The 26891-nt window shown below is 35.4% G+C and overlaps 1 protein-coding gene across 1 annotated transcript; it reads right to left on the bottom strand.

The window, feature by feature from the left end:
- Positions 1–7890: 7890 nt before the first annotated feature.
- On the bottom strand, positions 7891–26686 carry LOC140144501 (GTP-binding protein 1-like). The gene is made up of 12 exons (XM_072166312.1): positions 26610–26686; positions 25417–26105; positions 23956–24064; positions 23177–23360; positions 21421–21629; positions 16332–16471; positions 14732–14970; positions 13802–13946; positions 13048–13230; positions 12330–12468; positions 11629–11770; positions 7891–10864 (listed from the first exon to the last, which is right to left on the bottom strand). The coding sequence occupies exons 2-12, from the start codon at positions 25576–25578 to the stop codon at positions 10570–10572; spliced, it is 1947 nt and encodes a 648-aa protein (XP_072022413.1). The 5' UTR covers positions 25579–26105; positions 26610–26686; the 3' UTR covers positions 7891–10569.
- Positions 26687–26891: the final 205 nt, after the last annotated feature.

Below are 26891 nucleotides of genomic sequence, written 5' to 3'. Positions count from 1 at the left end.
ATCCGCGAGGAAGGAGGTATCGCCACGATAACAGTACGGATAGGCAGATGATGAATGCTCGTAAACAGTGGTGGTATGGTTTCGTTGGAAATGTGATTTTCGTGCAACTTGCATAGCAATTTCAGAAGCTGAACGGACATTCATACGCCTCCTCTCCATCTCTAGACTTAGTTGTTGTTCTTATTTTTCTCCACAGAATGCTGTTACGTTATTTTCTCTTCCATTTTCGACAGTTTTTCGAGTTTAATGCATCAGCAGCAACTCTACACATCCAATCGCTTCGGCAGCCATCTTTGACAGCTACATTACAAAGGATTGTGGGATGTGTTGTTTACATCTTATTTGGATAGCCTAAGTACAATAGTGCGGTGATGCTGTTAAAATGATGTCAAGCTCCAGGCAGGGTCTGGCTCCAGGAGTCTCCTCGGCCCGATTTCGTGCCAGGCTTTATTAATTTCTTTCATTTCATTCGTTTCTTTTTTTTTTTTTTCACATGTCTCAATCCGAGATCATAGAAAAGCTTTCTTTATCCAATAGCCAGTGTCTTTAAACTCTTAAAACTCTTTAAAAAAAATCTATTCATTTTTGAATAGAAACTTGTCAAATAAGGGAAACTGTGATAGGCCTAACGGTTATATTTCTCTTCAAAATGAATCGGATATTCTCATTAAAATGACCAGAAACTCAAATTTGATAAGATAGCCCCCGAGATAGCCATATCAGTTTAAAAAATTAACAGGTTCTTGTCAAAATTGAATTGGTTCTTACCAAAAATAACCAAAAATAACCACACACACACAAAAAAAAAAGAAATTTGAATAGTGTGTCTTCTCAGAGGAGGATATAGATCTTTCAATTTAATTACTTGTTCATAGGGGCGTAGCAAGCGGTGGACAGGGTGGACGAAGTGCACTGGGCCCAAGGGGCCCAAAGTAAAAGAGAAAATGAAATAAGCGCTGGTTAAGGAGATGCAAGATAAGTTAGATAACACTAATTGAAAACAGCTCACTACACATGTTTCTGTTTTACCTGTGCAATGAGCAATGAGCTGGTAGGCCTATTATAGTTTCAGTTGGGTGGACGATTATAAAGCGAACGCAAGATAACAATACTGTGGGCTTTTGTTTACGAAATGAGACAATTATAGTGTGCTTATTGTTAACCAGCGTTCTTGAAAATGAGAAGCATAATGGTTTGCAGACTTAACACGGTTTGGAAATAATTTCTTCATATTTTTTGGTGTTATCTGTCGTTTACATATCCTTCCTAAAACACCAAAGTGCGAATATTTCCAAACACCTAAATTAGCTACAAATTTAGGACATGTTACAAAACTATATTTTCAAGAATTTCAGAGAATACTTTAAATATTGGCCGGTTATTTTTCACACAGTGACGTTAACTAGGCATTTAAGTTTAAGATCACATGTTAACTCTAATCTTTAAATGTCTTAAAGGCACTGCTCCATCTTATCTTTCATCTCAGTTTACCTTCATGCACTCTGTTCATTCAAAAGGTACCAGAAGTCAAACTTTTAATTTATTACATGAACCATCTTGGAATAATAATGCTGGTAAGCATGGTAAGCGCACTTTCCAAATGAGAGCAGTTAAACTTTGGAATAATCTTCGGGGATTTGCCATTTGGTCTAATACCATTTGGTCTAATATCCATTTTGTCTATATCCATTTCATCTAAACCCATTAGGTCTATATCCACTACGTCCAATAATCATTTGGTCCTATAACCGTTTGGTCCGATAACCATTTGGTCCGATAACCATTTAGTCTAATAACCATTAAGTCTAAAACCATTTAGTCTAACAACCATTTAGTCTAATACCCATTTGGTCTACAACCAATAGGTCTAATAGCCATTTGGTCTAATACCCATTTGGTCTAATATCCATTTTAGTCTTACAAGCATTTAGTTTATTAATAAATAGACGAAATTGTATTAGACTAACTGGTTATTAGACCATACGAATATTAGACCTAACGGTTATTAGACCAAACGGTTATTAGACCAAACGGTTATTGAAGAAATATTAGACCAAATGGTTATTAGACTATATGGTTAGTAGACATACCGGTTATTAGACCAAACAATATTAGACTAAATAGACATTAGACTATATGATTATTAGACTAAGTGGCAATTAGCCTTTCTGGTAATAGACCAATTGAATATAGACTAAATGGGAATTAGACGAAATGGTATTAGACCAAATGGCAATAGACCTAATCTTCCTGTTAGTATTTGTAATAACTTTGATAACATGAGTATTTTCCAACTTAAGAATGCTGCATTTGTAAAACCTGCCTTGAAATACTATTATTGTAAAATGTTGTTATCACTGTACATGGTGATGTCATGTAAATTAGTTTTAATTTATATTATCATTGTACAAATATGCATCTCACATTTTGCTGTAGTGTATTAATTATGTTATGTTTTAACTATGTTATGTTTTAACTATGTTATGTTTTAACTATGTTATGTTTTAACTATGTTATGTTTTAACTAATGTTATGTACTTGCAGGGCCTCCTTGGAAATCAGTGCTTTGTCATTGAAGGGGTTACCCTGCCTAAAGAAAGTTTAAATAAATAAATAAATAAAATAAATTGCCTATACTTCTAACATGCACTATTTGTAAAGGTCGCGCGTCAATGGTGAGAGCACTGTGTATTGTGTATAGGCCTATAGGAAAACGGACAGTAATGCAGGGCCCGCAAATTTCAGTGAAATGAATTATTATTATTTCACCTATGCCACAAAAATTGGCAGGCTATACACTCAAGAGGCCAAGTTTGGTTTACAAATTGACGGTCCTATACTATACTCACCCCTCTCACACTCACCCCCCACACACCCCCACTCGCTTCGATGATTTTGAATCTCGTGACAGACATCAAGCGCAACTACAAGTCAATCTGCGTACTATCGAATGATTAGTGAAACCTAAGCTACAAACAATTGCCCTGTGAAAAATTCCTTTAAAAAGGGAAAGGGGCGATATTACTTCTTTTATATGGATCGAAGGCGCAGTTCACACACAACTGATGGGCTGCTGCGATGCTCCCTCGCTCACCTGACTGCAGGTCGTAATACGGAATAGACCCCAATAAAATATCCAGGGACCAATATATCGGGCTTTTTTTTTAATAGGGCCTACTGATCATTGATTGGCTTTACCCAAACAAACAATAAACATTGCTAGTAGCCTTTTTTAAAAACATAAACAAAAAAACGGGTTCAACTTATTGGAATTTGCAACAAGTTTTTCTAATGAGGAAAAAACTAACTTTGTGTATCTGCGAATAAAACTAGTTACTGGATGGACATTTGGCTTTATCAGAAAATCTGTGTTTCTGATTCTTGAAAACTCTGCTTGTTAAACATAAATTATCTGAGAAAACTAAGCCGTTTTTAAAAAATTAGTCCGCATTAATTTGGATTATCAGAAAAATGTTTAGGCCTATCAGAAAAACATAGCTTTCGTTTTGAACTTATTGGCATTTGTATAAGCTTGTGTATTTTTGAGTATACATAGGAGCTCACAGGCTCTTCAAAGGGCATTTTTTCGTCATCCATAGCCTCATCCCCTTATAAAAAAATTGATCATTTTTATATAGGGCCTACACTCTACATGATGGGAGCCGCGGCCTCTGTATCTGGCTTTGAATGTTTGCGCGCAAATGCTTCTTGCAGATTCATTAACTTTAAATATCTGGACATTTGGCTTTATCAGAAAATCTGTGTTTCTGATTCTTGAAAACTCTGCTTGTGAAACATAAATTATCCAAAACTAATGTTTGATAGCTGTAGTTTTGAACGGGGATGTGCCACGCAGACTGTAGGCCTACCTACTTTTTGCTGTTATTCAAGTTGCAACCCAAAAATATAGGCCTACATGTACCAATTTTTCACAACAGGCACCCAAATAAATTTAATCAAATTGGGTGCTTTTAATGGCTTTTAAAACCCGAAATGTGCTCAATTGTGTGCATTTAGTAATTTGCTCATCCGGAAGATCGTAAAAATCATCAAAATTCAGATTTTAATATTATCATTATTACATATTATTATTATTTTGGTACCTTTGTCATTGTCATAGATGTGCTAACATAGCCTGCTAAATGTTCAGCCAAAAGCCGTGTAAGACAAAATAAGACATTTTACATGAATCTGTAATTTATATACTGACAGTAGGCCTAATGCCTATATAATTATATTAGCTACATGTATTTGAATGGGACTTCAACTTCGTCAATACTGCTGTTTTCTTCGCTTTTTCCAATTTTTTTCGCTCTTTACTCAAATTTGTTCCACTTTTCAATACTATATATTTCACCATTTTAGCTTCAATATGGCAAAAATGTTTACGCACATTTGTACCTCCAACTTATTCTATCGCCAAAAAAATGCTGGATTCGTTGTACTCCCAAGAATTTTCCACCACCCCCTATGTCAAAAGGAAATCTAAGCCACTGAATCCATGGGAAAACATGGACAAGTGTCATCATACTTATATAAAAAGGCAGTTATGTAATTTTTATTTTAGGTCAAAGTTTACACAACAAATGTCATTTTCAAACTGTTGATGTACTCACTATGCAAGAATCCGTAAGATGTAATCGTGGGGTCACTGTTTTTGCTGAACCATGAAATGGTATCAGCCTATACGAGTGTATGTTACTAGCTTACTATCTTCCTAGCTTACTGACTAACCATTTGGTCTGAAATGGACATATCTCTAAATGCCACGAAGGTATGACCCCATGAGTGGTGTCATATGAAAGAGGAAAACATAAAGAATATAATAAAAATATTTCCAAACGTCAGAGGTCATAAAAGGTCATTTTAACCGAAAATGCTCCGATTGAGCTTAAATTTAAATGCAATGATCCTTATGACATTCTAAACATGTTTAAAACATTTTAAAATTTATTTAAGGTCATTAAGGGGTCATACAGGGTCAAAGGTCAAGTTTTTCAAGATGCTCCAATTGAGCTGAAATTTATATGCAATGATCCTTATGACATTCTTAACATTTAAAAAATATTTTAAAATTCATTTCAGGTCATTAAGGGGTCATAAAGGGGTCAAAGGTCAAGTTTTTCAAAATGCTCCAATTGAGCTGAAATTTATATGCAATGATCCTTATGACATTCTAAACATTTTAAAAACATTTTCAGATTCGTTTAAGGTCATTAAGGGGTCAAAGGTCAAGTTTTCCAAAATGCTCCGATTCAGCGATTGAGCTGAAATTTAAACGCAATGATCCTTATGACATTCTAAATGTTGAAAATATTTTAAAATTCATTTAAGGTCATTAAGGGCCATTACATATTCCAGGTGACAGTGGTATAGGCCTACCACAATATACTGTCGCTCTAGTTTATAACAATTTAATAAAATTATCCTCACAGCCAGCAGTTTATCAAAAGAAACGTTCAAGGAGGACACTAGGGTTTGGGTGCTATTCGTAGGGTAAAGGTATAAAAGAAACGGTAGCAATTTGTCATAATGCTAAAAAAGGGCATGGTGATGCCACGTGTATCTATGGCAAGCCTCAAATGTGTGTCCACAATTAAAGTCTTATTCAGAGATTCCAGCGAAAGTGTAAAAATAAATAAGAAAGTTACCAAAAAGTGAAGGATAAGTTTTAAAATTGTCATTAGGTATTCTTGAAATGAAGAATTAGGCAAAAAATAAGGAAAACATCAGTATTGACAAAGTTGAAGCCCCGTTCAAATACATATATGTGGCTAATTTTTCTAGAGAAATTACACATGTAAAATGTCTCAATTTGTCATTAATACATGGCTTTCAGCTTAACCACTAGCATGCTATGTTAATACATCTAATACAAAGCTGCCAAAATCTCAACAGTGTGGGTCGACATCCTCGTTTGCAGGTTTTTACATGTTATGTGTGTGGCCACCTGGCAGGATGGGTGGGGTGGGGTGGGGGTGTGGGTGGCTGGGTGCATTGGTGTTTGTGTACATGCCTATCTGAACCTCAAATCTCTAGACCTTTATCATAAACAGTCATTGAAATTTCAAGAAGAATTAAACAGGTTTTTTCTTTTATGAAAGCAAAATGTTTATTGCATCAAACTTGTAATGAAGTAAAAGCTGACAATGAATTAGTAATTAGTTATATCACATCCTATTAAAACAAACACTTAACATCATGCATTGGGATGTTTGGAACTTCTTAGCCATAAAAGGTGGCTTGATAACCTACATGTCTATGTTTGGACTTCCAGGACAAGTAAAGTATCTGCAGTTATTCTTATAGGTCTGATTTCTTGAAGATTGGCTAGCAGTCAGGCTTCCTAAGCCCACAGGCTAGCCCTATCAATGTGGATTCATTCTATTGATTTATTTTTCTAGGTTGTTGATGTGAAATTGTAAGCACTGGTATATAGGACTAATTGGGGCTTTAAGTCCCATGGCTTAGGAAGCCTGACCACAAGACATACTCCGAGAAACCGGCCCATAGAGACTATTTCAAGAGTCATAACTGCATAGCCCTGCATGTACTGCTATGGGAAATCCATATGATTGGGGACGTGCAACTGGTGCCGAAGCATGACCATTAACCAAGTTTGAACTCTGAATTCATTATTAATGGTCACAACACATCACATGCAAATTGCAAACATGAACACACCAAAAACAAGGTTTGTTGGTGCAGAGGGAAATAATCCAAGCGTTAAGTTCCCCTCCATACACTCAAGCATGATGGAATCTAGGCACTCCTACTCCTGCTCAGTGCCAGAAGTGGGTAAGTGCAATAGCTGCCCTATTTAGTACACAGGACAGTTTCTGCCCTTACCCAATTCTAGCACTGAGCAGTCGATATGAACTTAGGAAGAGTTCAAATGCAAAGAGCGACATCCATTTTTCTTTATCTGAGATTGTTAGGGTGTCCATTTAAAACTAGCATCATAGGGCATATGTTGGTGGTGTTTGAAAATGGTGTATATTGCCTTTTGCATTAGAACTCTTCCAATGTATGTATACACTCTACTGATTATTTAGGTTAGCACCCATGATTTGATACTACAACCAGCAAAACATGCATCTACATCACTACCAAATTTGACCTGAAAGGAAGTACTGCATAGCAAATATATTGTTCATTACTATAATATTTCGCTGTTAACCTTCGACGAGCACGTCGTATTGTGATGTTGCAATGTCGGAGATAACAACGCATACGGGGCAAAGTTTGTTCATAAATTGCCACTCGGCAACAGCAGATCGCCTCGGAAGCCAATCGGAGACAACTGCGTGTCAATGCATTTAATACGTGATGTATGCTTAAAATACACTCTTGTCAAAAGTTCACATGAAAATATAATAGTATGCAAATTTCAACCATATGCGAGTTCTTATAAAAGCAAAGTGATGACAAATTTGCAGATATCATTCTTACTTGTGTTATTTTGTATTCATGAATGATTGAATACTAAAGATGGCTTTTTATTGTTCTATTCAATTTCTAAAACAGGTGTTGGTTTTTACTAAACTTAGAAACTCTATCTCCATACATATGAACACTGTGCAAGTGTCTTAAAAGGGCATTTCGTGATCCACAGCCTCATCCCCCACTTTTCTCAAAAAAGTTGAGATTTTTATACCACTGGAAACCTCTGGCTACATAATGTTTATGTACAAAATATTTCTTGCAGATTAATTCGTTTAGCAAAGATATCGTGAAATTTGAATTTCGTTCACAACGCATTGTCTATGGAGCAGTGTAATACACATATTCATACATAACTCGCGAACGCAAAATCGGAATCAACTGAAATTTTAAGGAATAGGTTTTTTTCGTGGATATCTAATGAAAAATGACATAAATAGAGGATGCTAGGATCACGAAATACTCCTTTAATTCAACTAATTTAGATTTGTTAGATTACCATGCAAATTAAATGCTGCATATTTGGTGCCTTAACTAACAGGTGGTACCGGTATGTGATTTTTGACACTTTTAACCTTTGACATGTATGTACTACCGTGATGTTGTAAAGTCGGAGGTAAAAGTGATTCTTAAATTTGTCTCTAATAAACGCCCTACGAAAAAATAGGTAAACAAAGTAAAAAAATAAGCGCCCACCCAAAATGACTTTGTTAAGCGCCCTGGGCGCTTATTGGAATTAATACGGTAGTTTCTTTATTTCTGACTTTTATTACAGGAATAATGGCCAGCAACACTCCTTCATTCAAGAGCTAATGGGTTATTACATATAAGCATTGGCTACACACATTATTTATTTCAATATTACTTGTCACCATTTCACACGGATGGGTTATTGCATAACAATTTGCTTTACCCACATTTATTTTTAGCATTTACTTGACACCTTTTCATCAACATCCCTGGGTTCAGATTTTACACACCTGTTACAACACATGGTTTGTGTACAATTTCTATTAAAACCGGATAAAAATATTTAAAAACAATAAATATAAAGTAAAATAGGAGTAAATTAAAAGGCAAAACACAGCAGCTTAATAACTATCAGGTTGTAGAGTAAAATGGATGTAAAGCCAGCTTCACAATTTTATAATGAAAGTTATGAAAAGAACATTTTGATAGTTCATGCCATAAGGATTTTGCTTTCATATCAACATTATTAAAAAGCACATCAACACTAGTTATGTTTGTAAATATAGAGTACAGCATACTGGATCAACCCCACATCCACATTGCTACTTTATCCCTGACTGATATAGCCCATTCTATTGATATTGCTTGGCCATAACCAATGAATCTATGAGATGGATTTTGTGCATTTTTGGATGGATTTGGGATGATACCATGTCAATCCAATATGGCGCATTTTCCACAGCATTACACATGAATCTACAATGGAACCCACCTTCTCCTTATTCAATTCTTTGCAAGTGAATCAGTTTATTTACTTATAGGTGTATTTCAGTCCAATCACTAGACTTTCAGCAACACAAAATAGGCAGGAAATGTTGTTTTTGTAATTTCTCTGCAAAATCTGCATATTGCATAATTAGCTTTAAAGTGGACTTACACACCACCAACAGTTGTTTGATGTGATCATTTATTAATTTGACGAGGAAAAATGGGAGATGAGGTTGTCAATCTGGTGACACATCGTTCATAGTTGAAATGATTTCCTTGTTGCTAGTCATTGGAATGTAAAACACCCATAACTGCACAGACCTTTTGGTAGATAGCTTGGATGAGTAAATAAAATCAATGGGTAAAGAAGAAGAACAAACCGTATAATAACCCCAATGGAACATGCTATGAAATAAACTGAATATGAATGAACATCATCTAGTTACAGACCTTCGATCCACCAACATCACTGCATACTTCTGAACTGATATTCTGGCTATTGCAATTACAGGGAAGATGTAGAGTGCATGTCTGATGTGGTGTGAAAACTGTGTCAGTATTACATACATTATGAGATTCCTATTGCTGCTGCCCCAAGAAGTACACTCCTGCTCAGCTACTTCATTGGCACTCTAGAGCATCTGTGTTGGTACTCTAAGAGTACACACATCGGAATCACATGTACAGTAAACACATTGGTACTGGATTGGTATTGCACTGGTACTCTTAGAGTAGCCACAAAGTAGCTGTGCAACAGTGTACCTCTGAGGGCTGCAACAATAGGAATCTGGTTGTGTATGCACCCTTGTCAATCACAGTGCAGTCAATGCACACACAAACACTGTAAAGTTGATATGAATATGGATTGATCAGTGATGTCTGGAAAAAGCTCTCATAAATGGATGTTTCTGAACACATGCTAGGCTTGATGTTCATTATCTTTCATTTTTACAATTTAATTAGTATGGTATTTACTATCAGCACTCATGTTATATTTGGCTTCAAATTTTACTGTACATATTCAACAAACATTGATTTTAAAAATATCTACATGTCATTTACTCGTGTGATCCGCTTCCAAAAACTGGGACAAATTTTGTAGTCTAGTCTTTTTGGTAAATGCCATAAGCCTTTGCGTTTGGACCCCTCATGTCGTCATGGCGATGCGCACATTGTTACTGCATACTTCAATGAGATAAAATGTGTAGTAACTTTGTGAAGTGTGCAATAACGATGTGTGCATCGGATGACATCAGGGGTCCAAAGGCTTGGGATTTACAGAATAGGTAAATTCAGATTTAGAAATTGAACATTCACAAAACTATCAAATATGACTTATATATGATTTGATCAAGCTAAAAAGTCAGGAACAACATTTATTAATCATTGTCTAAAATTATTATTGCCTAAAAATGCTGAAAACCCCCCTCTACCTCCATCCCATATGTTTAATGGATTGATAATTCATAAAGCTGCTCAAGATTCGTCCCTTCTAAAAATGAATTCAGTATTTTTCTTTAAGAACCTCTGTTACATATCATGTAACACCATCACCGTGTCAACTTTGTCCTAGCTTCAGTGGGAGCACACCACAATAATTAAAACATTGGATTAAAAAGGAAAACAATATCTATTCATTGGGGGGTCTCAGGTCTAATCTCTGTAACGTTAATCTACTTGGTTTTTTTCTGGTTCTACATTTTCCACATTTTCTGCGAGGCTGCTGCAGCTGCTGCTTCTTTTGCTTTGCGCGTTCTGCATCTTCTTCCCCCCTCCTTTGCTGCCGTACCCACAGCTTCCTCCAGTAGCACCTCCAGTATTGTTTGCTGGATTATCTGGTGGCTTTGGCCCCCCTCCCTGCCCTCTACCTTTGCTGCCCATTTTATGCTTTTGTCTATGTTCTGAGAATGGAGTGTGGGGACATGTCTTGGTAATCTTGCCAACTGCTTTTGTTCTCCCTTCCCTGTGAAAACAAAAGTATGGAAGAAAATATTGATAAGGTTCAAAAGATTTCTCTGATGATATCAGCAACAAAACTACAAAATAAAATGGCAATGTTTAGCTGCTTCCTTTAAAATAATGAATTCAACATATTGTATATTCCCACACAAGTTCCAGACATCCAGACATGACAAATTGTACGCGCTCAGGCATTATGTGCACTTAACAATGGTTGGCTCCTATACAAAGGTACGGGATAGGAAGAGTTGTTGAATATCATATCTCACGTTGTGCCAATAACGCATGATACATGCTACACTTACACATATTTTTTAATGCTCAAGCTTGAAGATACATATTATCATTTGATTACTGTTTTTTGCCAATAAATGCCGTAGGTGTCCTATTTTGATCTCCATCGTGACCAATCAATATCGCAGACATACTATAGCGTTACAAACAGTTGAGTTGGTACTATATGGCTCATCCAGAGAGCCTCATCCAACAACCATAACAGTATATCTGGTTCAGGATTGTAACAAGAAACAATAATTTGGCTCAAGTCAAGTAATATGGCATAATTTTTAGCACAAGTCAAGTCAAGTCACTGTACAAAGTCATTGGTGTTGAGTCAGCTGAATATCACTGGAGTCAGTCGCCTCATTTTACCTTGAGTCACAAGTCATGACTCGTTACAACTCTGATCTGGTTTCTGTCAGACGTTGGTTAGAACCTCAATGTTGATGACAGCAATACACTTTGACATCTACAGGTGCTATGTCTTACCTGAACACCATGCGTGAATCTGAATGGAGATACTCTGGGTTCTTGATGAATCGAAAGCGAACTAACGCTTTATCACCTGTTCTTAAGTGGTCTTGACTCATAGATATGATGGAGGCTGTCTGGCGTATACTTCCTACATGAACTGTTTAATGAGAATGCAAGACAGAATCAACAATAATTCAAACATGAACTATTAAAATCATTATTAAAAAAAAAAAAGAATAGATGAAGTGAACAGTTTCAAGTCAAATTCAATACCAGACAGATAGAATTTTTTGAAAATAAATTACATCATATTATTTTATTAAAATATTGACAATTTGGTTTATGTTTTGGGTGGTGTCAAACTTAAATGACTGTACATTCCTTTAAGCATGCACCATAGTCTCATGACTGGGGGAAGACTGGGTTTTCTGCCCATGCATCAAAATGTCCCCCATTTCTAAGGGTAATTTTTACTCAAAAAAACAAAAACAAATTTTTTTATTAAACATGGACCCATTTCTAAGGATTTTGGATGAATTTTCATAACACTGACCCATGTCTAGGGAATTTCTGTGAAAAACATATCCCTGTGTCTGGGGATTTATTGTGGAAAACAAACCCATTTGGACAGCACATCCCTATATACCTCAACATGGAAGTATTCCTACCCATGATGACATAAACATCTCATCAAGCAATGCATGAAGAGTACTTACCCATGGCTTGATAGCGAGTGCTTATCGTTGTTGGATGGTGAAGGACAAGAATTTCACCTTCAAATTCCCAGGATGCTTCAGGTTTGACACTTGGCGACACCATCACCATTCCTTTGCGAATATGTGAACGCTTGATTTGCTGCAAACAAAATTGATATATTTTGGTTGTTAATCATTTTGTTCACTGACGAAATCTGGAAATTATTTGTTGAGAATAAAATGAGACAAATCAAGGGATGCTGAGTTGTTGATGCATCCCTGCGTTGTTGGCGATTCCATTGAACACTCAACATTCAGCACACTTTATTAATATTCATCAGGCAGTAAACCAATAGCTGCTGTCCTTTGATAAATGATTTTCATGAATTTGAAAATGCACAGACATGAATTTGTGTAATTACTGCATGAGTTTTTCCCATCACAATGCAATCCCCCTTTGGGGTTGTGCTTTGTTCTGGTGAAAAAATTAAAGGGTGCATGCATTGATTTGTGTCATTTGCACTTCAACCAAATCATACTCAGTCATTAAAATCTAAACATTAATTATGAACAAATGTATAAATGATCAATCCTAAGCGATGTGCACATGTTTGAAAATACACACCACATAATTTTCTAATGTCTTTTCTGATTGACTACATGATTCTAGAAGTGTATTACTGAATTACTGTCAGGGTGTTATACTCATGCTCCAGACAAATGATCATTTAATTGTTACCTTTTTGAGAGCAAAAGATGCAGTTTGTCCTCCCTTGACAAACTTGACAGGCATTCTCTTTCTGTGTATACTCTTGACTATGACAGGCATGAATGTTCCCTGTGTATCAGGCCCAAGCAGCACTGTGTCATTGATGGTGATTACTCCTTTTAATGTAGTTCCAGAGACCACAGTTCCAACTCCCTGTTTGAAAAGCAAAGATTAATATGTCATACATGTATTGGGCAACTGTTGAAATTCAAAGCCAAGTTCAATCCTATCTCTTACCCTAAGTTGCTCTAATCCTAACGGCTACATTGACTGTATGCTCTATTTAGAAATAATGACAATGTTTGCATACACATGGAGGTGATATATTCTCATCATAAAGGGGTTAAAGTGACCATATAATAAAAAAAAAGAAGTGAGAAACAACTAGCAAAATGCTAACATTGGGATGGGTAGACTTTTGTACAGAGCAAGTGCATAAAAGGTCAAAACATCTGAAATCAGCTTAAAAAGCCTGAACTCTAACACCGCTGAACTAATTTGATAAATCCAAAAATCCAAAATTCTTTAATGCCTTTCAATTTTGAACAGAAAGAAGCACTGTCGTTGTTTGATTTCATGGCCATATGCTCTGTCCTATAAATGGAACCAAAAGTACAATAGATGATCATGAAGTGTATTGTGAATGCATGCTTAATAAAATTATGACGATTAACTAATCTTGATTGAGTGAAGGCATTATCTGGTGTGAATGACATTTACTTACCGGTACAGAGTATGTCTCATCTATCTGGAACTCAGCAGGCTCTGTGATGTCACAGGTGACTCGAGTCGATAATAAGTTGAGGAACATCTTCAGAAGGTCAAGGTTCTCACCAGATACATTAGAGATTTGAAAGATAGGGCATACTCTGAAAGAAATACAATACATAGCTTATAAGATGAACACAGTAAAGTGGTGGTATGATGACCACAACATCTATCAGGTAAGGCATGAAGTGTAAAAAATCATGCATGATAAAATTAAGAACATAAAAAGAAATTATGACTTATTTTCACTAACAGAAAAAATGTCTTGCAGATTTCATTTTACAAATTAAGTGTACTGCTAACTGTCCAGCACAAGGTCTTATGAACACGCTTAATGCAGGCATGAGACTGCACTTTCCTAAAAAAAACTGAAAAAACTGAAAATGCGCGTGAAATTGGGCAAAAAGTACCAAAAACAGGCTGAAATTAAATAAAGTTGCGGAAATTTTGACTATAAAAAAAACTGAATTCAGTTTTTAAACTGAAAATTCTCATGCCTGTTAATGCAAACACCTTGCAAAACATATTTGAATATCTTGGATCAATTTTAGTGATGTCTCAACATAAAGCTGACAAAAAATCAATTTAACATGAAAATGATCTCAAACTAAAATTTTCTTCAAATTTTACCCTTTTTATGTGACTGGTCCACTATTTTTTGGTTCACATTTTGGTTTGACACTATTTTAGACACCCATCAGAGTTTAATTATTAACTGTTATTTATTTAAATGCCCACCAATACATGGCATAACTTTATAAATCAAAATTTTATTGTCATTATCGTTGATGGCAATAATTTGTGCTGGTGATATTTGCTGACCTTATAGTGTGGAGCATCCTATGGCTGCCATTTACATATTTTTGATGAAAACAAAGAAACTGACCTTTCCGAGCTGAAGTTAGTTGCAGACATAACCACATCATCCTGACTATTCACCAACACAGGTATCTTCCTACACCCTGGTGATTTGAGAATTCGCTGCAAGAGTTTGAGAGTTTCTTGGAGCACATTAGGAGGGCACATGTCTATCTTGGTGACTACTACAAAGACTGGTACACTGAGAGCCAAGGCCAAGCCAAGATGTTCCTTGGTCATACCTATTATGCCTGCATTACTTCCAACCTATGGGAAAAAAATAAAACAGGGGGCATTACATTGTGTATGAGGGCGCATGTCTATACTACTGAGACTGGTACAATGAGAACCAATGCCAAGCCAAGGTGTGTTGGATCATCTAAGGTGTTATTGTGATGCTAGGTGGAGCTGAAGAAAAATAGAAAATATGTTTCAAGTATACTGTGCAAAAGTGCGCATTTTTGTAGAACATTCATTTTTCAACTTTTCTTGTTTCACACAAGTTCTGTGAAAATAAAAATGCATAAATGTATACTTCTATGTAAGAAAATTCACCAATAGCAAATTAAAAACAAAGAAGTGGGAAAAATTACACCCCCCCCCACAAACACAAATATTTGGCAGGCCATTTAAAAACAGAGAAAGTGGTCCAATCAAGGCCAACAACAATTTAAGTTAATCTGTAGTCTTGGCTATAATTTTACCAAGGATTTGTGACTGACTTGATACTCATAGTAGAGGACTATTGCACCATATCCTGCTAATCCAATCACCAACCAAGACAGAGGAAGTGACTTATGCCTAGTATGTCAACCACATTCACACAGTTATACAAGTCACATAACATGTCATTCTTTCCACAACAATCCTCAGTTTCTTGACCCAGAGCTGAAATTAAAATTGTTCACTCGATTTTTGGGGATTGACCTTCTTTTCCTTGATCTTTATCTTCAAATCTGTTTATAATTTTTTCTTTCAACATATTCCAGCAGGCTTATATAATTTTTTTTAACCAGGATTGAGCATTTTATTTCAGCTGGTCCATTCAAGACCCAAGCTTAGAGGAGCGACTAAGCTGCAACACAGTGGCAAATGGGTGTTAATTAAATGACATGATTATATTCACTTTCAATGTTGGAACATTAACCTAGCATTTCTAATGTCTATTGGCATAAACTTTGAAATTAATCATTTTCACTTGTAAACAAATTTCACAAAATTGATTAAAGGAATTATATGAGACACGATCAAGGGAAATGAGTCGGATGTCGCTAACATTGATTTTGAGATAGTGACAAAGGAAGTATTGGATTCAGTGAATGTCCTCTTTAGAAACATACATGTAAAGCTCATTTTCGACCAGGGTCGACACATGAATCATTCTCTTTGATCATGTCACATAATATGTTGAGGCCTATAAAATGAAAGATGAATGAAATGTATGAATCAAATAAAAGATGGAACATATAAATATGTAGTTACATTACTTTTCCAATTTTAATGAAGTGTGTAATATTATTCCAATTCACTTGATGATCGCCTGGTAGCCTGAATTTGTTGAATCTGCTATAGTTTGAAAGCAAAATAATGAAACCAGCATAAAATTAGTGTTTAGCAGTGTGACTTACCATAAGCATTCCAAAGTCTGGAGCATGTCCAGTCATTCCAAACACAGTAGTTTTCAGGTACTTTTCATGCCCAGCTAGATCAATGAAGGTGATCACTTTGGATGAAGTCTCACATATTCTTAACCAATCAAGACCACCACCTGCGAAGAGAATAAAATTGGCATCAAATTTGAATTGATTTAAGGGAACTGGAATGAGCGTTTCGACAGTATTTTTGTGGGACATGAGAGCACATCAGACCTATCGAATTGCATTCTGAATCGAAGAATGAATGTCTTCCTGATATCAAATAATTTTCATTTTATGAAATTCACGATATAATACAAATTTTATGACAAATTATTAAAATTTGATATTTTTCACATTTTGAGATATAACAGTCCTCGAAGTAAATTTTATAAATTTAATGATATAGTCTTAAAGTGTATGTAGCTGGGAGGAAAAGCCCGACGATCAATTGAAAATTTTGACCTTTCATATTGAAGATATGGATTTTTTCCCAAAAAGACCTAATTTTTTTGGTGTTTTGGGAAAAAAATCCATATCTTCAATCTAAAGGTCGAAATTTTCAATTGATCGTCGGTTTTTCATCCCACCTACATACACTTCAAATACAAATCATCAGATTTATGAAGTTTACTTCGAGTACTGTTAAATATCAAAAATATCAATTTTTAATGATTTGCCATAAAATGTGTATTACATTGCGAATTTCAAAACATCAAAATTATTTGATATCAGAAGGACATTCTTCGTATTCAGAATGCAATTCGATATGTCTGATGTGCTCTAATGTCCCACAATAAATACTGTCCAAACGTTCATACCCCTTCCCTTAACTGGGTACAGCTTGTAGTCGCTAGATGGGTATCCGGGCACAATAATCAATTATGCTTCTTGTTAACAAACTCAGCAAAAAACATGAGGATTTCCAAATACTGTATACACCAATATTTTTGCAGTTTCAAATATCACTGACAATTTAGCGAGGTATTAAATTCATGTTGTTAGTAACTTATTTTATAAAATACGTAAGAAATTTCTTCATTTTAACATAATCGCGGCTTATTATTTTCACGGGCACATATTAATCTGCGAAATTCGCAAAAATAAAACCATCGCGAAAATTGTAGCGTATACAGTTATTAAATTACTGCATATACCTCAAAAGTTTACATGAATAACATAAGGGATCATTGGTATATGAATATTCAAGAATACATGAGTAGCAACCGCTGGTTGGTTTCAGTACATAACTGGAGAAATTACCAAATGTTGATATGTTTATTTTGTGATCACAAAAAAAGCCTACCGTACTTGAAAACACTAGACGGTGGACAATTTTTCTTAGTTGAATGTCACTTGGTTTGTCACCAAAGCAATATAAATTTGTTTGTTTATGGTTAAAATTGCTTGAATATATTATCATTGTTTAGATCACTTAATTTCAGTTCAGACCAGCGTTTCAATTATTTCTCTATTAAGATTTAGAAGTTGTGAGTTTATTATCACATAGACCTGTATATAGGTGATGGACAATTATTATACTAATACATAATATAATCATTTCCCGGACACAACAGCACATACTGTAAAACACTTTAATTTCGCGGCAACTTAATTTCGCGAATCGTCAATAAGCCACATTTTCGCGGCAATTTAATTTTGCGAATCAAAAAAAAAAAAATAAAGAAAATAAAAGCTTAACCACTGTTACAGTAGCTGGTGTATTCCATGTCAAAGTTTCAATTCAGCTCTCAACTTGCAGGGTATTTTCTTGTTTTGAGGTCGAATTTTCATCTTACCTGTCCCAACAGAATGTTGCAATTAATTTATGAACAAACTAAGTATGTTTTAATCTCGAAACTTTAATGCAAACTATGAAGAAAATTATTTTTATTTGCGAACTTTGAGGGGGCAACACTAAATCACTACGCATTTTATGTAAGAACGAAATTCGCTAATATAGTCCATAGTGAATAGAAGATTGTAGCGACCATATCTACCGACATGTTCACTTTAAATCACTCAAAATCAGCTCATATGAATTCGACAAGTGTCTTCAATGATAAGATGCAGAAAAAACCGGACATTTAATCTCAAAAGCAATTCTCTGTGGCGGATGAAGACAACTTCCGATTTTGAAATGTGAGTGGTGAATTTAGTATATTTTTAGGCCATATTTTTTGCACCAAAAAAAAAAAAAAAAAGTCAAAGGTCATCGATATATGCCGACAAAAGTTTTGGAATCTACAGAAACACAGCTTTAATTTGATACCAAATTTATATTGCCCAAGTATTGCAGGGACGCCAGGAATGGCGCTTCAAGTAGGCGAAATCACACGTTATCCTATGGGACGCTTATTTAGTGTTGCGCCCCTTGTAACGGCCGTCGCTATGAACGCGTTCTTTTACATTCTTGGCATAAAATAAGAAATGCGTTTCATGAAATGTGTTCTATTTCAATCATGATGATAAACAAGTATTACAAAAGTCACCCTGATGAATTATTATTGGGAAAAACGCTTTATTGGCCTAGCAGGCGCCTTCAAAGTCTAGAAATTGTACCCAAAAATCTTCAAAAAGGCTCAAAAATGGGTTTTAAAGTTAATAGACATTGTTAATCTGCATGAAGCCGTTTTGCTGCATATTCAGTAGGCCTATGCAAAAAGAACATAATTGTTACTACTGAAACAGGGGGGGTGTTTATACTTTACACTCATTAACAAGTGCTTTCCAAAACAAAATGGCAAGACAGATAATCTAGAAAGGAAATTAAATGTGGTTCAAAGCGTGCTTAAATTGTTGTCTGTCACCAGTTTAGTGAGTTTTGTACAAACTCTCGCATATTGGGGGAAAAGTCGAAATATGCGATTTTCCGCGTTTCGGCACTGATCTTTAAAACAACATTTCTCTTGAGCGAAATGTCGCAGAGACATGAAATCTTCGGTGTTGAGCTACAAATTTTCTCTAGTTTAATTAACAAGTGACAAATGTGGATTTTGAAAACTTTTAAATGCTTATAAGGGGGCGCAACACTAAATCACTACGCATTTTATGTAAGAACGAAATTCGGCTAATATAGTCCATAGTGAATAGAAGATTGTAGCGACCATATCTACCGACATGTTCACTTTAAATCACTCAAAATCAGCTCATATGAATTCGACAAGTGTCTTCAATGATAAGATGCAGAAAAAACCGGACATTTAATCTCAAAAGCAATTCTCTGTGGCGGATGAAGACAACTTCCGATTTTGAAATGTGAGTGGTGAATTTAGTATATTTTTAGGCCATATTTTTTGCATCGTTTTATAGCGAAAAAAGTCAACGGTCATCGATATATGCCGACTAAAGTTTTGGAATCTACAGAAACAGAGCTTTAATTTGATACCAAATTTATTTTGCCAAGTATTGCAGGGACGCCAGGAATGGCGCTTCAAGTAGGCCGAAATCACACGTTATCCTATGGGACGCTTATTTAGTGTTGCGCCCCCTTGATAAATACATGGGCGTGGCCATCTTGGATATCAATCATGTCCTTGTTCATTTGTTTTGTTTTTAAACTTTATTTTTTTATCCTATAACACTAAAAAAATAATATTTTATTATTAAAGAAAATATTTAAAAATATTCAGAAGTTATTTTGACACAAATGATGCAAAGGAAAAGAAATTTAGTCAAAATAGTCACGTGTCACTATTTACTATGCTGTGAATGTATAAACACAAGCAATCAATCCCTGCGTGAAAGTTTAAGGTTTTTGGAATTTATAATCCTTGTCATGATAAACGAAGTATGTTAATGATGTTAAAAGGTAAATAATTTATGCCACAATATTACGATATATTATAGTTAAGTTTAATATTCAAGATTTAATTTGTTGAGTTAGGGCTGCCGAATTTGGCACCAGTTACAAGCATATTCACAAATGTAATTTCACGGCAATTTAATTTCGCGAATCTGAGGTGCTCGCGAAATTCGTGAAATTAAATTGCTCGCGAAATTAACTTGTTTTACAGTATTTGAAATTTCACCATAGTCTTGCTGACCTATTATCAAAATGGCTTTACTGAGACACACATACACGCCTGGTTCACTAATGTTAGGTTAATGGTATTATGTTTTATAAAATACACGGATAAAATATTAATCAGAAAAGAAATTGGTTTGAGTTATTTAGAAGGGTAAATGTAAATTCATTTAATTGACTTGTCATTATTTTTAATCACCTGCAGCTTCATGGAAGTACACACCAGGTTCACTAATGTCATTAAGTTTATTGAATTATGTTTAAACAATGTTAATCAGAATGCAAAAACAAATAAAAAATCTGCAAAAATGCACACAGGTGCCTACAATTGCATGCAATTAATTTCTGTAAAATGTAATAATAATTAAAAAAATGTTTGGATTTACGTAGAAGGACAAGTTTATTGTGTGGTGCATAAATTTATGAATGAATGTAGAAGATATAAGTAAAATTGCGAGGAAAATTGATTGATTTTTCGATATTGAGTGCCCCATATAATTTGGATTTTTTAAAATCCTGACATGGATAGTCCTAAGGATACAGACCTATCACCCTGACCTCCCACCCTATTTCCCTGATTAAACCATGTACATGTATACTTAGTATAGTATTTGTTTAATTACACCTCTTACATATTCATGAGCTAATGGTGCCAATTATTCATTGATCTTAATTGAAATAAATACAAGGTACAACATTTTTCATTGATCCAACATTCAAAAATCAAGTTCCAAGTAACAGTCAGCTTAAAAATATTCATTTTTCAGAAGATAGCATCGCAGTGAATATATTATGTTCAATACGGGTCTGACGTCACATGCAATTTAATTTCTGGCATCAGACTTTGATGCTGGGATTGAGGTTGCAGGAAAATAGCAGAAAATGTTAAGACGTTAATAGTCTGTTTACATAAATCAGCTGTTTATAGCTGAACCTATTTTTGTTGAGTAGTAGGCGATTACCAATCAATTAGCGCCATTAGCTCATGAATATATATACATGTATAAAACTTGATATTATTGAAAGGTTGTTTTCAATTTCCAACCAGATATTTACCATGATTATCAGCTTTGTTGACAACATTACCCATACTATCAAAGCCCAGGATATCATTGCCGACACTGCTGGTTCTCCCGGACTCCATTTCATGTTTATGACGAAACAATTTCTGTCGTGCAAACCCTCTGCCATTGTCAAGCTCTCCATGAGTCAACACGCCTAATAATGTACTCTTACCAGCATCTACATTGCCGACAACTGCAACTCTGAAATAAACAATGTGTGAAGGGATGTGTTTTGATTACATAATATTTTACAATGTTACAATGTGCTGTATGCTTTATTTTTTCTACACAGCATTTTGTTTAATAACTGAAAAAAAGTCTGTTAAAAAGGCCTAGTGCATTAGAACTACTACACACTAGGATGGCTTTCACATACTAAGTTAAATAAGTATTTAATATACCATAATGACCTTTTCTAGGCACACATAAGACTATACATGGACATGGTGGCTCAGTGGTTACTGCCTTGGGACACATAATCTGAGAGCTTGCGCGACGTGCGTGGGTTCAAATTCCTGTCCCACCACTGTGTTTCGCCTTTGGGAAAGGCGCTTTGCCTCGCTTGCCTCACCCCACCCAGATGCAATGGGAAGCTGTTGGGGGGGATAGTTACAGTTGTTGTACTGATGAACCCTGCACCATTTGTAGGTAGCAAACATGGTTCCAACATATTCTAATGACAGCGGAATAAATGTAATTGGGCGCTATATAAATATCTACATTTCTATTTAGTTCACTTTTACACTCTGTGATGACATCAAATCCAAAAACAAATTAAAATGGGTAGGACTAGGAACTGCATAAAAGTCATGGATATTTTTTATTCCATATAAAATATTTGAAATTTTTACCCTTCTTTAAGGTCATTTTCAGTCGTATTTTCTCTTAACAAAAATTATGGTTAAAATGCTTTTTTATGAAAACAGAATGACTAACTTAACTAAACATGTATGTAGCATGCTTCTCCACCCCTTTTCCCAAACCCTGTATCACTATGTGATTTGGTATCCACATGTAATTTGTTAATCTTGTATTAGTATTACACCACACACCGACATCGCCTGGCTAATAATTATTTGGTGCAGCAGAGACACTAAAATGAATACACGGGATCGATACACGTGAATTGCTATGCACGATTTTGATATCAGGCGAAAATCTTCGGATAACGGGTTAGAAAATGATGAATATCTCCCGTAAATGATTTCGTCTCAAGAAACCAGATCTGGTCTCATACACTTGAAAATACATGTTGAACAGATATGATAGTCGCTAGTTTGCGCTTTGAGAAACGGCCGTGAGTCTTGAACTCAAAATCTGACCAAAATCGCTAATTTTATATTGCGTTGGTCCTGTATGGACTACAGCGCGCATAGGTATATTCGTCTCAGAGTGGAGGCAGTATGTATGACCATTGACTGCAATGTCGTATACAAGCTTACTCACACAGCGAGAAATCAATTACCCCGGCTATTGTCAGTAGCCTTAGTCAGGTCACTTGGCTAATTATATGCGTCTCATAAGGTCGGAATAAAATGACCTTTCGTGGCTGTGGATTCAACCTACCATGGCGATTTCTACCATGGAGATATCGGGGCGATGACACTGTGCACCACATGTGATGTCATACAGTGACAGAGTAAAGCTGTACACCATGATAACAGCTTTATTTAACCTTACCTTAAATTTATTTATACTCAAAATGTAGATTGTAATTGATGAGTAAAATGCCTGGCAGAGTAACTTACCTGACTTCAACAAAGTCCTTCTCATCTGCTCTTCTTCTAATCAGGAACTCACAAACAAATCCAGTTTCTAACGAGCGTTCCCTTAATAACACACAATCGGTATCAACTGATTTGCACATACACTGCAGAGTGGCAATAGAAGCATCCATTTCCTCTCGAGTCAGACCATTCTCAGAACTTTCACCTTAATGCACAGATATGACACAGATATGTATGCGGTTAGTGGTATATTAGTATTACATAGTAAATTATGAGGTATGTAAAATGTATCCCACCGACTTTGACTTATTCGCAGTCGTAGTGCATGTTAGAGTATGACCGTTGCTAGGTCAACTGGATCACGCTTTCTTTGTTATGAACCACTGATTGAAATTATCACAACACAAAGCCTATGGCATATCAAAATTCGGAACAGGTGTATGAGCCCAGGCTCAGAGGGCTTGGAGCAGTAACCAATGGTTACTAGCGTGCTCTACAACAGCGAATAAGATCAGAAAAAGCAAATTTTGTGAAGAACAAACAAATTTGAAACAAAATACTGCAACAAGTAAAGCTTGCAAATCTCCTGAGAAGTTTTAATCCTGAAAAAGTTTACAATAAGAAAGTAACAAAATAATGGAAAGTTAGGAGAACAAATATATCATATGGTTTGTTAAAAACAAAACAAAACAAAAAAAACCCAAAACAAGCCCACAGCTTTTGACAACTCTTGCCTAATGCAGGTTAACTGTCTTTGGGAGGAATCTACTGGTATAAAAAAAACTGTTAAAATCTCATACCTCCTTGTCCTATTTCATAGATGGTTTCACCTTGGCCATCATTTAATCTCTGAGTCAGCTGCTTCAAAATGTAGTCATAAAGCTCTGTACTGGGACTAACTAATCTCTTCTGCAATCAAAAAATAAAGTGGAACAATGAGCACATAACAAATTTACAAGTTGCAATCAAAACTCACAATTTCAAACCAAGAAGTTGGCAAAAACAGATGTACGCTAATGGTTATATTTCTAGGTAAATGCACAAAGAAATTTGTGACCCTATTGGTTTAGGATACCATATAGATTTTCTTAAAACTATCATTCATTCTATCCATGTAAAAACACCAAAAAAAACCCCCAAAACACCAGACTATTTTCAGAGGAATACGGTTGATTAGAATACACGTGCAACACGCACATTGCATTGTGGTCCCACACTCCCCACACTCAGTACCAAAACAAAATATGTATGCCGCATTAAACTTCATTTCATCATTTCTTTTGAGAAGCGATCTTGTGATTCCATGTCAATGTACCTTATGTAGTTTGATGTAGAAGCATGCATGTACAAATGTAGCATAATGCCAACATTTAACTTAAGGAATATAGCTTAGAACTACAAATATTAATTACATGTAGTTACGGTACATAACATCTAGATAGTTTTCCTGCATGGGCTGTATTTGTTACTTTTAAGTGAAACATGCTGAACCCACAATGCAATGTGTGTGGAAACCCATTTTAATGTGGTTACCAATATACAATCAGAATCTATGCTTTTCACATTTCTTCGGAAATTTATACATTGAATTGGAACGTCAGATTTTAGGAATTGAAATTAGAAAAATATCATCTACCATAATATGAAAGATGATACCAAAATCTCAGTCTCATCAATGATGAAGAAAGTTGCGCGAATGATGCTGTTGATCAGGTCTGATGCTGATTGGCCTGATGTACCAATCCCAGTATAGCTTCATCTACAATGCAAGGCTGATGAAAGTCGATTTTGAGCTTCCTGTCACCCGCCCTCACTTCATTTTCTGACCCTCACTTGAATTCATTATTTTGATTTTTGGTTATTTGCAAGAAAGCGATGAATATCTGTGCATTTTCAGTGGAAAATCAAAATCAAAACATCCATTTTGCTGCAAGCCTTGCAACCTCATTTTAGTACGGTATACTTTAAATCTTACTTGGGCTAAACATCCATCTTTGAGTGAGTGAGCGGTAAATAAAGTGACTATTTGTCAAGTTCAAAATGCATGTTCTAGTATCTTTTAAATACATTGATCAATTCTATACAAAATTATTAAATACTGGTAAATGAAGTTGCCGCATGCATTAATGCATGACACTAACAGGAAACTAAAAATGGGCATTCAACTTTCATTTCACTTCAAAGGTGACATAATATTATAACAATATAAATGTTGTTAAATAACAAATTCATTTTGACAATTTAAGCTGTTATTGAAATACCTTGGAAGAAAATCCATTCATGAGTTCAACATCTCCATTTGTCATCTCCACATCTACAGGAGCAAACAAGTTTGCAGCTTTGTCAGGCATCACTGGCGTTGTTGGTGACATCAGCTCATGTTTGGGAGAACTGTCAAAGTTATTCACAATTGCAGCACACATCTTGCGTATTTGTGTGTGTCAGTTGACCAGGAAATATGTATCACTCAGTATCAGTGAGCTGGCAGTACACACAATGTCCACCGCTAGCTAAGAGACACCAAAGGCACCAATTACATCAGTTTCAATAAAGCACTTCTTGTACAAGTTAGAATTGTACAAAACAGCTTGTAATGTGTTGTTTTTGTTGTTGTTTCAGAAGGTTTAAGTAAAGTAGTTTGCCACTGCTTCAAGTTCAAAATAGCTTATGTGATAATCACCAGTCAGCTGCACTGTTTACATGTACATTATGTAGGGCCTACAATGTACTAAAGTCAGTCGTTATTTTGAACTACCCAAGACAGGTAGAAAGTTTAGTTCTCACAATCATGAAGGAAAATATAACCGAGCAGTTCAAACCATTCAAATCTCAGACAGTCATCACATTTCTGAGGCCAGCTGCCCTAGCTCAGCAGCAGATTACTTTTGTCTTGGTGAAGTGAAGAATGAGCACGTCACGTCACACCATTGAAGTTCTTACTTGACGAATGCTGTGAAAATGAGAAAACAGACTCAAATGTCACACATGCACACTCACTGTGCAAGAAGTTAAAACTCAAATATTGTGATGACAAAATAATTCATGAATTAACTAAGTTAAAACTCGGGCTGTAAAATCCATCTGAATGTGTCAGTCAGAGTAGAGACAGATGAGATGACGTACATGTTTTATATTCCGGAACAGTCAACTTTTTTTAAAGTATAATAAAACTGGTCCAAAATTATGATCACACAATGATCTGTGTAAATCAGCTGAGTCGCGATCTGAGTGTTGTTGCCACGAAACAATACCTCGATCCAGTACAAAATTACGTGTCAACTTTGATGCTAGGCTTATTATGTATTGTTGTATGCAGCATAAACAGATTTTTAGACAACGTAGCTTTCCCTGTAAACGTCAGTTCTCTGACACCGATCTTCGATTGAGCATTACCTATATGTAAACAGTAAATGATGCAATGCATTCGTAAGAATTTAATTTACACAAAACTTACCAGGGTTCATAAATTATCCAGGTATTTCTGCACTATTTTTGTCCCTGAAAAATAGCAGCAGTTTCAAATGACCTTTGACCTATACAAAATCAACTTGTGTCAAATGGAAGTGCGCATGTGCGAAGGATGGGTTCATATTGTAACAGGTACATCATTTTTCATAAAAAAATAATTTTACCAGTTTTTTCAAGGAAAAATATGTTTTATTATCAACTTTCAAAATAATAAAATACACTAAAGATATTTACAAATACATTATGGGATTTTAAGGCATATTTTGAA

Source organism: Amphiura filiformis, unplaced genomic scaffold, assembly GCF_039555335.1.
Source record: "Amphiura filiformis unplaced genomic scaffold, Afil_fr2py scaffold_59, whole genome shotgun sequence".
Taxonomy (NCBI): domain Eukaryota; kingdom Metazoa; phylum Echinodermata; class Ophiuroidea; order Amphilepidida; family Amphiuridae; genus Amphiura; species Amphiura filiformis.
This window is presented reverse-complemented; position numbering and strand designations above follow the sequence as displayed.